The sequence below is a fragment of the Ambystoma mexicanum genome, chromosome 2q, assembly GCF_040938575.1.
Source record: "Ambystoma mexicanum isolate Mex_15411 chromosome 2q, UKY_AmexF1_1, whole genome shotgun sequence".
Taxonomy (NCBI): domain Eukaryota; kingdom Metazoa; phylum Chordata; class Amphibia; order Caudata; family Ambystomatidae; genus Ambystoma; species Ambystoma mexicanum.
The window spans coordinates 171,451,103-171,466,282 of NC_090924.1; the positions used below are offsets into that span (position 1 = coordinate 171,451,103).

The window sequence follows — 15,180 nt, forward strand, 5'->3', positions numbered from 1 at the left end:
CACAGTGGTTTCAGATGATCTCTGTCCTGCGATCATTACGATCTAATGGTTTTAAACAGAAAAAATGTGGGGGGTAGCTGCTTTGATGTCGAAGCACTGACTCTTTGGAATTCCCTTCCCAGTGATATCAAGGATATCATGTGTTTGACAGGTTTTAAGAAACCTATAAAAACCTTACTCTTTAACACAAAGGATTAGATTTGAGTTCCTTATGGCAATTTTTGACTTGACCTACTCTGACACTTAGCCCATGTTGTGTGTATTGTTTTTTGTCTGAAAGCACACTGAGGCCTAGGGGTGTGTTGTGCGGTACACAAATGTAATAATAATAATAATCAAACACGCTGTTTCCTTACTGTACCAGTTAATTGAATGCATTTGTATCCATTAGTGGATGTCATTACTGGAATTAATGCTCTCGTTTCCAGAAAATCCGGGATTGCCTATTGCAATGCTAATATTGTTTTGCTGGATCAAGGCAAAGGAGTGATCAGTAGGCCCATTCCTGGGAAATGATAATAGAATTGATGAGGTAGAACAGAAGATGTGCTTCTATAAGAAGAGCTTGCATTGTCCACTTGTAGTTAGAAGCTAGGATTATTTGTCTATTTTGGGGAACAAGGCATTGCTGATGTTTGCCCTGCTGCCTTGTTTATTTCATAGCACCTGTGCTGCAACCTTGACTTGGATTTCTTTGAGTGCTTAGATGAAAGATGATGTTTTCCCTAGTGGATACATTGGGCTACTTGGACTGCTCTGTAATGGCAAGATATGCTTTCCTGGAACCCCAAATGGACCTTGTCCTCCAGGGGATCCCCAAACAACTTGATTAACAAATAAGTCATTTTCAGGTTGCTACTTTCTTTGCTAATGTTCCCTGCCATTCTCTCAGAGAAACTTATGTTCAGGTGAACAGTTTAGCATGGGATCCTAAAGGAGATGTCCTCACTGCAGATAAAAGACATGTCAGAAAGGATCTGGGTCTGTTTCTGAATCCCTTTCAATGGGACATTCCAAGCAGTCATCAGATGCCAGCCACAGGGCCAGAAATTCTGCAAGCAGTGATTCTGAAGCACTGACTCTGTACCAAATTCATGGCACTTAGGTTCTCTGCCGAGCTACATCCACCAAAGTGTCCTGCAGATCTATGATCGTTGCTTTTTCTGTGCCCATGAATAGATTACTTCATAGGATATATAATACTGCATCTACAGTATCTGGCAGCTTGTATTCTTAACCAAAACTTGTATATAGTTTGGCTATAAATGGAGCATTTTAAATTTGTCTGATACATCCCATTCTCAGAAAATCACACCATGGACATCAGGAAGAAAATGAAGTCCTTTATTAATCTGCTCCTGGCAATATAGATTCACTAACCTCCACCTCAGGGAGCCAATATTAACTCTGATGCAGGGGTAGACCTCAGGCAAAATATCCTTGTCTAAATATTTTTTGGGGGATTCACCATCAAGTATCTGATTCCATAATACATGCCTACCTCGCTAATCCTGCTTGGTCTATATAACCATTTGGCTGATGGCATTTTCAAATATGCTGTAGGATACTCACCCTGTTACCACCAGAAGAGCAGTTACTGGGGATGCTGCTGCCATGATGAGTGGTAGATAAGAAGATGATTTCTCCTGCCGAGGGCAGTGTGTTCTCTTCTATGTATGTGGTTCTGTTTTCTCTGCACCAATACCAGAAGCACAAACGTACCTGTTCCCTCTCTGTTTCTGATGAAGCTGCTACTTTAGCAGCTCCATTACCAGGTTCCCTCGTCATGGGACATTTCAATGCTTTATAAGCATGTGCAGAGAATCAGAGTGAAATGAATACAGCTAAAGTGTGCACCATTTGCCTCATCTTATCTCGAGTCACCGGGGTCTGTGCAGAACTATCCTTCATTCTATTCATATGCAGTAAGTCCATGGCATGCTAACAATCTTAACTGGTTTATCTGAAGGAATCCTTAACCTGGGTGGTACTAAACCCTAGTGGTAGCCAGTTAATTTATTAATCAGAGTGCATACATATTTGGCTCAATTATGCAATAGCAACCAAGTGTAGTGAGGGAGCCTGATCCAACCAAGGGGTTATTTGGGTTGATTTCTCTCCCACATGAAAACGTTTTGAAAAATTGCTTTAAACTGTGAATTAGGCTGCACACTTTCTCTGAAAAACTGGGTAAAAAGCCAGACAATTTGCATTCGTTTTTCATGGTAACAGGAGCATTTCTCCAACACATTTCCATGCTGGCTGCACCTATTTATGCCAGAATTTCCACATAACACCATTCTGATGTTGGCTTTTTGTATAATACCAGTAATGATACTATAAGAAAACATGTCCAAGCTGGTCCTGCCAATATATGCCATTACCCCATGTAATAGCACACTACTGTTGGCTTTGTCATTAAAAATACCATGCCACATTAAGAAAACATGTCCAAACTGACTGCACCAATGTAGGCCAGTCTAGACACGTAACATCATCTCTTATCATTACTTCAAATAAATGCAAAATAATGTTTGCTTTATCTACAGCAAGATATCATAGCTTAGACTGGCTGCATGAAAATGTCAGTCTAGCCAGGTAATAATGATTATCATGCTTGTTCTGTCATTTTTGCGCAGTAGAAAATGTCATGACATAGCAAGAAATGGCTAGACTGGCTACCCCAAAATGCCATTCTAGCCACATACTAACACTTATCATTCTCTTTTTGTTATAGATGCCCAGAAAAAAATGATATCCCTCGAATCCCCTCCCATCTATACCCTGCACAAAATCAGCACCCCTGGCCTGTACAAACCAAACACAAGCACACGCATATTCACAAGCTCATTCAAAAACACATTCCCAATGGGCAATGCAAGCCTGGGGAAAAACACCCCTGTCTTCGCCCCCTCACCTATTATGGACTATCCACCCCTGCTGAACCCCTTATTGAACTCCCAGATATTATAGTGGAGGATCCAAGGTCTACAGGGAGAACAAGTATTTTCATTTAATAATGCAGTAACTGTTTCATGATAATTACAAGGACTTGGATGAGGAAATGGGCAAGGAGTGTAATGCTTCTTGTAATTGCATATGAGTGACATATGTATTTTGTCTGGTATTTTTCAGGAGGGTTTCTGTAATGCAGTAAATGTGGTGCCTTAATTCGTCAGAACTTTATCAGGATGGCTAATTCTGCTTTATATTTTTGGGCAGAAACAGGGAAGATATCATAAGTGTACAAACAATTAAATGCAAAAAAAAAAGAAAATAAGTGTACACTTACAACAGAACGTGAACTAGAGGTTTTGATGCACATAGTTGTGCTTATTTGCCTAAGTACACGTGTACTTTTGATCAAACAAACATGTATGACACAAACAAAACCTAATTTATTGCAATATTTAAAAAGAGACCCAAGTTAGTGTAAAAGGCTGTACAATCGTAGAAATATATGAAACCTCTCAGGTGTCCATAGGATTGCAAATCCATTGAATAAAAAACCCAAGCATTAATTACCTTTCTTCTTCATCTTCATTCTCTGGTATATTCTGACCAATTGGCATATCCCTAAAAGGTAAAATCATTTTTCATTATCCTCTGTCAAAACAAATATACAACATGATTTCCTCATTTCCCTTGGTTAGGTTGTGAATTGATCAGAGACTAGTGAAGTAATTACACTGCAGTCCCTTTTAACAATATGCATGTACCTTACCTCAACAACAGTAACAACAATGACTACATCCTGTTTCATTAATCAAACTAATCATAGGGATACATTTCAGGATGAAATGTGGTGAAAATGATGAACAATTACCTGCATTTTTCATTGAACCATTGAACCTACTAAGTAATTTGTCTAAAGAGTTTCCAGAGGTAAAGAAATGTTTGATGTCGTGTTAGTCTACATTTAAAGACTCAAGGTTTGGTACGTTTTATTGGACTAACTGAAAATACTATGCGTAGATGCTTAGATGCTAAAATGCATTAACTTTCAAAATCCTATAGACTCCTTCATCAGACAGTGATTACACAATGAAAGGAAATAAGGCAGAAATAGGTCCTATAACCCAACAATGGGGTGTGCAGACTTCAGATTGGCCAAAATGTAGGCTATCCAAACTGATATAGCATACAGATTAGGATCTATGACATTCACCAATTTTGTTGCAAAAATGTATGGAGTACAAGCACCCATCGACCCCTTTTACCATTCAAAACACCACTCTGAACCTCCAATCTCCCAGTTTCCCTACAACCTGCCCCTGCATCCCCCTTAAAAATGCAATAGAAAAGAAAGGGGTGACATGTCCCTTCATCAAATGCGGTGAAAAGGCTGCATGAGGTTGGGGGGATACCTACAGATTGTTCAGTATGCCAAATTTCAAGCGACTCTGCTATCTTCCATGCAGTCAACTCCTCACAACTGCCCAACTAGATTTATATACCCCTATGTTAATGTAAATACCAAAAACGAAGTGGCCATTATCCCCAGGAAGTAGAGAATGCCAACACATCAGTTATACATGCATATAAAAACAATACTTGTGCTCACCATTTATGCCCTTTTGGTTCTTACTGCTGTGACAGATCCCAAGGTGTCGTCACTGCTTTAGATGGGGGAGCCCCTTTCCATGAGGCCGGGAGGTGAGGCCACTACCAGATAGTCCCTCTGGGAGTTGGTGCTCAGCGGGAGGATCTCATGGGGAGGGAGGACCCCATTGAGAGCAGTGAATATCTTCTGAGAACGCAGTATCCCTCTAACCCTCCCACCTTCCCTCAAGATCCCTCCAATTACCCATTTCCAAATACCTCTATGTATTTCTGCAATGCGTCCCAAGTTAGAACCACTGAGACAAAGGAAGTGGCCACGAGTAATGAGGATCACTGACTAGAACAAACTGGCACGTTCTAGTCTTTCGAGCGATGCTATTGGTCAGCTGCCATTCAAAGGCAGAGAGGGAAGAGAATGATGGTGTCTTCATTGTTGGCAGGGAATGGGCTACCAAGACAGCAGTCAGGTACGCGCAAGCAGTAGAGCAGACAGAACCGGAGAGAGAGAGAGGCACCCGGGGAAGGACCACCAGTAACCAAGCTCATGGGAGTGCTGTGTAAAAGCCGCTGAGCTGCCAGGGAGACGTGAAGAGAACTGGGGGAAGCTCTGGTGAGTCAGAGAAGCTGCTGAACTGCAGGAGAGACATGCAGAGAATCTGGGTAAGCTCTGGTGATCTACAAAAGCTTCCAGTGAGATCTGCAGGAAACCAGGGGAAGCTCACGTGAGCCAGAAAAGCGGCCGACCTGCAGAGGTAATGCGCAGAGGGCGGGGAAGGCTCCAGTGAGCTACACAAGCGATCAAAGCTCCTGAGAGATCTGCAATCAATCAGGGGCTGACAGCCAAGACACCCAAGGTACAGGGTCGGGGAGACCCAAAGAGCAAGTAAAGCCCAAAACACAGAAGAAATATCCACTTGGGGAGAGATACCAAGGGAAAGGGTTCTGGGACCCGTAATGGGAAGACACATCATGAACAGAGTGAAGAGAGACGAACATGATATGTGTCAATGATACGCATAGACCTTGGAAGAGGAGCAAACCAAGGCTGTGGGGTACATACAAACCAGATAAAGAGAACTATATGATTGAGCAAGTAAAGGGGGCCTGGGACCCATACTGGGGTAAGGCACCCCTAACCACAACAAGGAGAAATACAGACTTTGCTTATACCAGTGACATCCATATACCTTGGCAGGAGAGTAAACCAAGGCTGTGGGTGAAGTGGAGAAAGTACAAGGACAGAGAGAAGGAGACCGTTGAGGAGAGTAAACCAGGGGTGGGGGGTGGTACTGGGAACCCCAAAGACGGCTTGGAAAAGTGTGCAGGCCATCCTTCATTGTCACAGCGGTCTGGGAGGCAGGCCTAAGGGGTCTAGACAAAGACCCTAATTGTTTGTTGATCTTACAGACTCTTTTTCGAAAAGGGTGGAAAGACTCTGGGGAAAGGGAATTGACCCCTTGAGTCTTGTGGAACTTTTGTTTTCTTTTCTACACATTCTTGGATCTTTTTGCTTTGGAACTATAAGGCTGGGCTGCAGGCAGACAGCCAAGAGACATTTTCCCTTTGCACTTTATGATAGGTTTACCTTGTGAGGGATAGTGTAGGATTTGGACACCAACTTTACTTTGGACATTCTGACACAGACAGTTTCATTAGCTAGTTTTGTTGAGGCAGGGAAAGCCCTCTTAGAGGTAGTGTTAGTTAGGATTTCTCCGAAAAACCCTTTTTGTTTGTTACAAATAAAAGTCTTTGCCAATCAACATGCCACCCTTGTGTCTGACTCTTACTCCTACCGCCTTACACTTCTTTCACATGAAAAAGAGAGTGGGGTTATAATAGCTTAATAGACCTTGCCCTTGAGTCATAATGGGCGATATGGGGCAGTAAACCTCATTAAATGCCCTTACTGTACTCTGGCCTTTCACTCGGACATCAGTACCCATAACATCTGGTATGGCTCTCACCTGGGTCTATAAATATTTGTTAGAACCCCAGGGTGTGAATGGGCATTCACCCATTGAGTAAACGCCAAACTATATTTCCTGATATTTCCAGCGTTTCAGCCATGCCACACTCCTCCCAGAAGCCTTCACTGTTTCTTCACTCTCTGTCCCTCCCAGTCACCATATAAGCTCATTGTTGGGTTGTGCGTGGCCCGTCTTCTCATCTTCTTGTCACCTGTGTTCAAAGTCATGTCAGCGATTCTCTTCACAGGCCTGCCTTGCTTCCATGTTCAGGCTACCATTAGTACACACTTGCTGCCGTAGCACATGGGTCCTGCCCAGGGAATGCTAATAGCTTTGCAACTAAACGGGCAACAATGGGTAGTAAGGCCCATGTGCCTGCATTAACACCCTCATGATTAACTTGGACGTGTGGGCTATTACCACCCAGTGTAACCCATGAGTTCTGTGTGCGTATATGCTTTCTTAGTGTTTATGTTTATGTTTATTATTTGATAATGCGCACAAAACCCAGGGGTAGCCGGGCGCAGCAGGTACAAGGTTACTTAAGCTTAGGTTGCATACAGAGTATAAAAATCATATCAATACAGTACATGCATGTCAGTACAAGCAGTTGGAATGAAAAACTAACATGTTACAGTATTGAAAGTGTGTACAGAGGTAAAAGGGTGAGAGCAGAATCGTCTTGGACTGGGTTACAGGGGTATCATGGCTGTTAGGTACCGCGAAAATTAGTTGTCGTTGGACCAGAGCCAGTTTTTTACCTTACATCTGAAGTTAGAGTAGGGTAGGTTAGCTCTCAGCGCAGTGGGCAATGCGTTCCAAGCCTGGGCAGCTCTGACAGGGAAGCTTGCTCCGCCCGCTTTGGATCGTCTAAATCTAGGAGTTTCGAGCAGAAAGTGGTTGCTAGCCCTAGTGTGGTGGCTGGATGATTTTCTGGTCAGTCTGGCCGAGATGTAAGGGGGTGCTGTGTTGTTGAGCCCTTTGTGGGTAAGCGATAGTGTCTTGAGCAGGACTCTGTCGCTGATTTTAAGCCAGTGGTGGTCTTTCCTGATGTTGGAAATATGTGCCCTGCGGGGTATGTCAAGGGCTGCTCTAAGAGCGTTATTTTGAAGGATTTGCATTTTATTTATAATGGATTTGTTGGCTCCTGCATAGAGGGCATTGCATTAGTCCAGTTTGGACATTACTAATGCATTTGCTAGCATAATGCAGTTAGTTTTAGTGAGGTAAGGTCTACAGGTCCTGATTAATTTACAGGTGTACGCTGTGGAGGAGGCCAGGGTGTTAACTTGTTTTTTAAGAGATAAAGTGGAATCGAGGTAAAAGCCTAGAGTTTTTACCTCAGTAGCCACCTTGATTGTGTTACCATCTATGTAGTAAATTGCGATAGTTGGGACTCTGTTTTTTTAGGTTGGAGTCGGAACCCAGGATCAGTATCTCAGTTTTGTCGTCATTTAGACAGAGGCCATGGGAGGCCATCCATGCCTGAATAAGGAGGTACATTTTGTTTACTAGAGCTGTGTCTTCGACAAAGTTGCCTGATAGTGGTATGAGAATCTGCGTATCGTCCGCATAATTAGTATAGGTTACCCCTAATCTGTCAAGTTTGTCGAAGAGAGGCTTAGTAAAGATATTATACATTGTCGGGGAGACACATGAGCCTTGTGGGACACCACAAGTGATCTGGATTGGGTCCGCTGCCGCTACAGGGGAGAACACTCTCATCGTACGGTTAGCTAGGAAGGATTGTACCCATGCCATAGCTTCACTTGAGAAACGGGCGGCAGACGCTAAGTGGTTGCATAATACTGCATGATCCACCAGGTCAAAGGCCGCTGATAGGTCAAGGAGGAGGAGCATAGCTGTACTACCTTTATCCTTCAACTCGGCGATTTGTGTCGATAAGGGCTGTTTCAGTACCGTGCAGTGGTCTGAAGCCAGATTGCCGTGAACCTAATAGTTGGTGTGTCTCCAAATAGTTTTGGATTTGGAGGTAGGCTACTCTATCGATGATTTTAAGGAGAAATGGGACCGTAGTAATAGGCCTGTAGTTAGTGGGGATTGCTGGGTCAAGTGTCTGTTTTTTGAGTAGGGGCAGTACCCAAGATTCTTTAAGGTTTGTGGGTACAGTACTCATGTTGAAGGAGGCGTTGATAAGTTTCGAGATGAAGGGTGCTAAATCTCTGGCTGCATCCTTGATGGTTTGCGCAGGGCAGCTGTCGCCTTGGCAGTTCGATGGTTTAAGGGATAGAATGACCTTTTCAGTTTCCAATATAGAAATATTAGTAAACCTGAAGGGTTTACGGTTGCTTTGGGTGGATGTGCTGGGTATCTCTTTCAGTGGGGTGGTATGGGTTCCACTAGGGCTCAAGAAAGCTTTTTTCTTAGCAATTTTGGATTGAAGGGTTGTGATTTTATTTGCTAGGGCATTTTGGATGCTGGCGCACCAGGATTTGTCCTTGGAGACATTGTCTGTAGGGGCAATTGGATTTTCCAATTCACGAAGAATGGTGAATAGCTCTTTGGAGTTCGAGTTGGCTTTACTGATTCTATCATTGAATGAATCTTTTTTAGTTTGAATTATTTCCTTCTTGTATTTTTTGGCAAAGTTGGCGAGTGTGGTTTTATTGTCAGCAGAAGAGGTATGCCTCCAAATAGCTTGGAGTTTGCGTTTTTGGATGCGCATTTCTTTGAGATGGGGGGTGAACCAAGAATTAAGGTGAGTTTCACGTTTACTTTTATGGAGTTTGATAGGGGCGATCAAGTGTGAAATGTAAGAGGAATTGAGGTCTTTATGTGCAGAGAGGGGGGTCCTGAGCTTATAGTTCAGGCTTTAGTTGGCCAGGGACAGTTAGTTGTAATTAGAAGTGTACCTTAGCGATGTTTGAAGTCTGGAGAGTGGATAATTACTTTTAAAGCTGCGTGTGAGTGTCTGCAGATACTCCAGGGCTAGGAGTATAGCTCAGGGGCAACATGCTTTACTTGGAAACGAGACATCGCAGAGCAGTATGGTTTCTATTACAGGTCCAATGGTTAGTGGCTGGAGATTGAAAGAAATATATCTATTCTGTCATGCATGGAAGGTGTTCTTCTTAGGGTTTAGATCGTTCACGCGCAGCCACAAACGAAGGGAACGGCATGCCGGCTCCTAACTGTCTGCCTAGAACACAACATAAAGCACTCAAGGAATTACAATAACTAGAAGACAGCACATCAAGGCACGATCTAAACCCTGAAATGTGAAAGTAGGAAAGTTCATTTGAGTAAAGTCACACATTCCACAATGCCACCTAGTAGTCATCGCTGGAAGTTCACCTCCAGTTCTGTGCCACAACAGCAAAGCGTTGTGGGTATGCAAATTAACTCAAATGCAAACCTTTCTCTCCAGGAAATTGTCTTTGTCTATGAGGGCAGTGCTATTTTATACATGGCTCAAATGAACATTCCTACTTATATGTATATATATACATATGTAGAAGAGATACAAATTAAGAACTTCTCCCCTAGACTGACTTTAGTAGAGACATGATGAATTGTATGTGTAGTCTTTTATATTAATTTATACATTTTCTTTTAAGATATAATGAAATTATTTTATCAAACGATTTTATTAATGTTAAATGTGTGAATTCTTTTAGGTGTTTTAAGATGTACGGTAAAGATCTCTATGTTGAATTTGTTTTTTTTCTCTCTTTCTTTTTCTGTGTAAACTGTGTGAAACGTTTTTTTTTATAAAATATAACGCACACATAAATAAATAAGTTAGTGCAAAATGGTGGACTGTGTACTACACAAAACTCAATAACATTGCATAACAGGACATAGAAAAATGTTTCCCTCAGTCTCCTGTGGAGCCATACTATGGACGGCCCATGCGATATTGGTTACTGGCAGCAATAGGGGAGGAAATAATTGTTGGCTCTGCTGAGGTCAGTCCACTACACATGAAGAGATGACATTATTTGCCAGGATCACAAACTTTGGTTAAACACTAAATCTGGGATTTTAATAACTTTCAAGCTCAACTTGCTACAAATCTTTATATTTTGGATTTCAAATCCCACAATAATGTTGCCTGATAGAGCATAGTGCTCAAGTTGCCCATGGTCATGCGTGAGAAGGCAACCCAGTCCTGTTTATGCTTGTAATTGTGAGACAAGTCGTTTTCCTAAATTTCGAATGGGATAGAAAAACATCCAAGTCCCAGTATCCAGAGGGGAAAAACAGGACTGGATGTCCTTTTCATGCCTTACCACTGGAAACGTGAGAGTTCTGATAGTTTACTTGTAAAATATACATATTTCAAATTAAAGTAAACTTATAATATGTCAATCCTAAGTGCAACATGTTAAGCCAAAAGAATATTGTTGTAGGTTTATTTTTCACATCCTGAAAGGAAAAATAGAAGTCGCAGAATGCAAAATAATGCAAGCCTGAAAAAGGCCTTCCTTTTACACAACTGCGCTTTTCTCACTTTAGGAATCACCCAAAAATGTGTGTAGTAAATTCACTAGGATAATGATTACATTTGTCACAAACCTCCAGCTTGTTGTGCAAGTTTTTAAGAACATTTAACTATCCTTATGAAGCACTCCGATTTTTCCATGTTAGAGTACTAGACATAATTACTAATTTTTAAAAAGTAAGCATTCTTGTATAACTTTAAATATCTTGTCAGTGTACACCCGTCTACTAAATAAGCCAGCAGTTAGGAGTTTCTCCTCAGATAAGACATAGGAAAAAGGAGTAATTGCAAGCCATTAAGGCCACGCTAAAGGGCAGGGCTGCGTGCAGGCCAGTCAAGGAGCTCTCTTCAGCTGTGAGATGTAATGGGCTTTGCTGCAAAGTCAACAAGCCCAAAGCGGACTTGGCAACACTCCCAGGGCAAGTCTTCATCTGTCAGTGGGCAGGGGTTGCACAACGGCAGGCACAACATTCTGCAGGGGAGGCCAGTGCCCCCCTTGGCCCTACCGTACCAACACCGCAGTTCATTAGCAGGATTCTACCGTCAGTGTGGAAGACCAGGTCCCCACCTGTCTGTTGATGTAGGTCATGGTGACCTGGTTGTTTGCCTGGAGAAGCTTGTACTTCTCCTGGAGGTGGTGGGCCAAGGAGCAAAGGACCTGCCAAATTGCTGATGATTGCCTCCAATTGGCTGATTTGCTGCTTTTTGATATGGACTATCTGCCTTGGATGGCAAGCTGGTGGCAGGTGCCTCCCCATATTCTGTGACTGCCACGTGTTGTGCAAATGATCGGAGCAGATGGTGGTAGGGGAAATCCTGGCAAAAGACTGAGTCCGACAACCACCAATCCATCTTCCCGGCTAATCCCTTCCCTATGGCAACCCATGCTCTGTATCCCTGGGAGGACATCTTCCAGAGGGTGAGCTACTGTTTCATCTGAGGCCTGAGCTTATGTGTTTTCTAAGGCATGATGAACACCGTTGCAGCCAATTTCCCCTGCACTGTCAGCCATGAAAGAGCTCAAGCTCCCTCGGGAAAGTCAGAGAGCAAGCTGAGAGTCTTGTCTGTAGCTTGAGTGTACTGGCAGGAGGGAGACAGACCATACCTACCAAGGTGTTGAACAGAATCCCCATGAATTTCAGGCTCTGGGTTGGTGTCAGGGCAACTTCTGTGTAATGAGGAGCCAACTAAAGCGAGTTAGGTGGTCCAGACAAGAGCAGTGTCCCATGTAGACTGATCCAGGAAAGGTGCATGTATCAGCCAATCATCCAGACATGGATGGAGGCCAGCACCCCTGAGATCGAAAACACCCACCAAGGGGCCCAGGACTTTGAAGAAAACTCTTGGCACCATCTTCAATCCAAAAGTGAGATCCCAAAGCTGATGCTGTGATCCTTCCATGGCAAAACGTTAGAAATCTGGTGCGCACAATGGCTGGCACGTGGAAATAAGCATGATCTAGATTGACAGATGCCAGAAAGTCACCAGGGGCAACCCAGGGGTCAAGGGACTCGAGTGACTCCACCTGAAAAGGTATGGCTCACTCTGGAAGTCTATGATAGGTCTACCTGCCCTAAACAGCTTTTGAAAAAAGAACAAGCCACCCCCAGGCCTCATTCTCTTCTCCATGGTGGACAGGAGCCACCACTCACTGGTTGAGCAAGTGTTTCCTGAATGGTCTCCGTGAGTACCCTCTCCCTCAAGGTCTTCAACGATGGAGCAGGAAACCAAAGAGGAGAAGCAGGGGCACAAAAATCAGATGGAGGCAAAATGAAAGTGCAAAGGCATTAGACCTTGCTCTTACGCTTTCATGTTATGCTCCACTCAGTGCAAAATGTGTTGTTAAACTGTGAGAGGACTTTGAAAATTTCAAGTCTCTATCTCCACTCCCCTCATCCTCTAATAATGACAATAATGATACTGAGGACACCCAGTGGTAGAAGTGTACCGAAAAAATTAGTGGAACTGTGGTCTCGGCAGGGGGCAGGGAAGGCAAAAGCCTAGTGCAACATGTGACAAAGTGTTGCAGCCGGGGCATTGCAATAGTCTAAATTACTAGTAACTAAGACTCCTATTACAACTTTACACTTGCACAGGGACATGAATGGACACATCCTATATATCGATTGGTGAATATGGTAGGAAAAGGTCGAGGAGTGATAAACAGAAAAAAAGATAAAAGTAGTGGAAGACCGCTCCCGCCCGTTCCCACTCACTTCGATCACTGAGGACACCATGGATGATGATCAATATAAAGAGTCCAGGCAGGAATGTGCATTGATGCTGGAAGGCAGTGATACTGAGGAGGATAAGAATTACATAAAAGCTACAGAGACTGTAGAAGTAATAGAAGTGTACCTCCCACCTGTGAAGGGTCTCCTCGAGAAACAGCCTGCTTGTCAAAGAGCATTAAGTACACCACATCATACACCACCACTGCTGCCATTCCCATCACAGTCAGATGAGCTCAGTCTAGGTGTTGTTAGCATACAATGAAAAGTGGCAGCACTTCACACAGAATGAACAGCAAACAAATCAAGCCACTTGCATACTCTGAAAAACAAGTGTGTCGAGGGAATGCAGGCAGCAAATTGGGTCCCACATGTATGTGGTCCCATATGATTTAGCACCATGTGCAGAGATGGGAATAAGCAAAGTATCTTATTTGCATCCCTTCCCTTACTATCAGACAATCAGCATATTGCTCCTATCTGCAGAATTACATCATAATATACAGCAATTGTGTCAATGTCATGAGGGGTCCCAAAGTAATGCCAGGGGACAGCAGGTATATGCAGTTGGGCCCCAAGCATCTTTGTGCATGCAAGGATGTCAGGGCAGAAGCCACAGGGGAATTGATGTCTGGTAGAAGGTGGAGGAGGTGGCGGCACAGTGGCTAAAGCCTCCTAATTTGCATTTGGGATTTGTTGAAGTAGAGAATAGATTGAATCATCTTGCTGCCTTTTGAATCGATAAGACAATCCACATCCCTAGCGTTGTGACTGTCACATGAACATTATACACTTTATTGGTAATGTTCTGTCTGTGATAGAATTGGTTGTTGTAGCCTAGAGAGCTTCACATTTTAGCTAAACTTACCATGCCCAAAGTCACCACTACACTACCTAAAGACGTCAGAGCCATTTGTCGGAGCTCTGTTTTGCATGGGCTGGACAGGCTATGTGAGTAGTGCGATACCATCACACTATGCTCACTGGAGAGCTCTAGATGTTGCATTCGTTATACAAGTCAATGGGATCTGATGTCAATGTCTACTCTGTGCTTTACCCTTTCCAGGGGGCCACCAACCAGATTAGTTATTGCAGTGTGTGCCTCAGTTTGATTCCCCCTCTGGTGTGCCTGTTTGAGTTGAGCTTATGCAGCAAGGCAGGGGCTCGTGCCTGTGAACCAGTGTCAACAAACAGCAGACGGTTCTCATTCTCCTCATCAATCATAGGGTAATCTTCCTCCCCATGCAAGGGTGAATGCAGCGCCTTCTTCTTCTCTCCTCCCCCAAACCCTTCAAAGTTCACAGGGTCTCAAACAGAATGTATGAACCCCTAAGGTTTACAGGAGGCTCATAGCGCTGCCTGTTTCATGTGTGGGCAGTCTCCGTGAGAGGACAGTCACTCTTCCTTGACTGCCTCATTGCTTCATCCCTGTGCATGCCTGCTACAAGAGGGAACTATGGTGCTGAAGAACTGTCTCTCCATGACAATCTCATTTTCAAAGGCGTTTAGCTCTCCATCTGACAGGCATCAAGAATCGCATGAAGTAGGGGCCTGCATGCCTCTTTACCCAGTCTTGCAGATTCTTCCCAAACAAAGGCATTGCTATTGGTTTACTGCCTCATACTGCTTGCTATGGAGGCACTGACAACAGTGGGCCGTGCCCACAGGCACCACTGTCACTGGCACTGATTGGGCAGGCTGAGGTGGTGTAGGGGGTTGCCTAATTCTTACCATGGTGCGCCCAATTGTGGCGTAATGCTGCACCCTGCTCCTGGGATGTACTGTGACCTGCATCATCACTTCCATTAGAGGGGGCTGTGGTAGCAGCCAGGTCACATGTGGGATTAGTGGTGCAAGGGGGTTCATTTGAATAGTTAATCTCCTGGCGCCACTCGTGATACAGCTTTGCAGAAAAGTCGTCCACTGGATGCAGCCCCTGCTTTTCTGCCCCACC

At 43.8% G+C, this 15,180-nt stretch overlaps 1 protein-coding gene across 3 annotated transcripts in view; it reads right to left on the reverse strand.

The window, feature by feature from the left end:
- Positions 1 to 15,180, reverse strand: part of ALS2CL (ALS2 C-terminal like) — a 757,501-nt gene that overhangs the window by 162,022 nt on the left and 580,299 nt on the right. For all 3 annotated transcript variants that reach the window (XM_069647086.1, XM_069647089.1, XM_069647088.1), the window contains one exon: positions 3,526 to 3,576. In XM_069647086.1, coding sequence (XP_069503187.1) covers positions 3,526 to 3,576 — 51 coding nt within the window. The remainder of the gene's footprint in view (positions 1 to 3,525; positions 3,577 to 15,180) is intronic.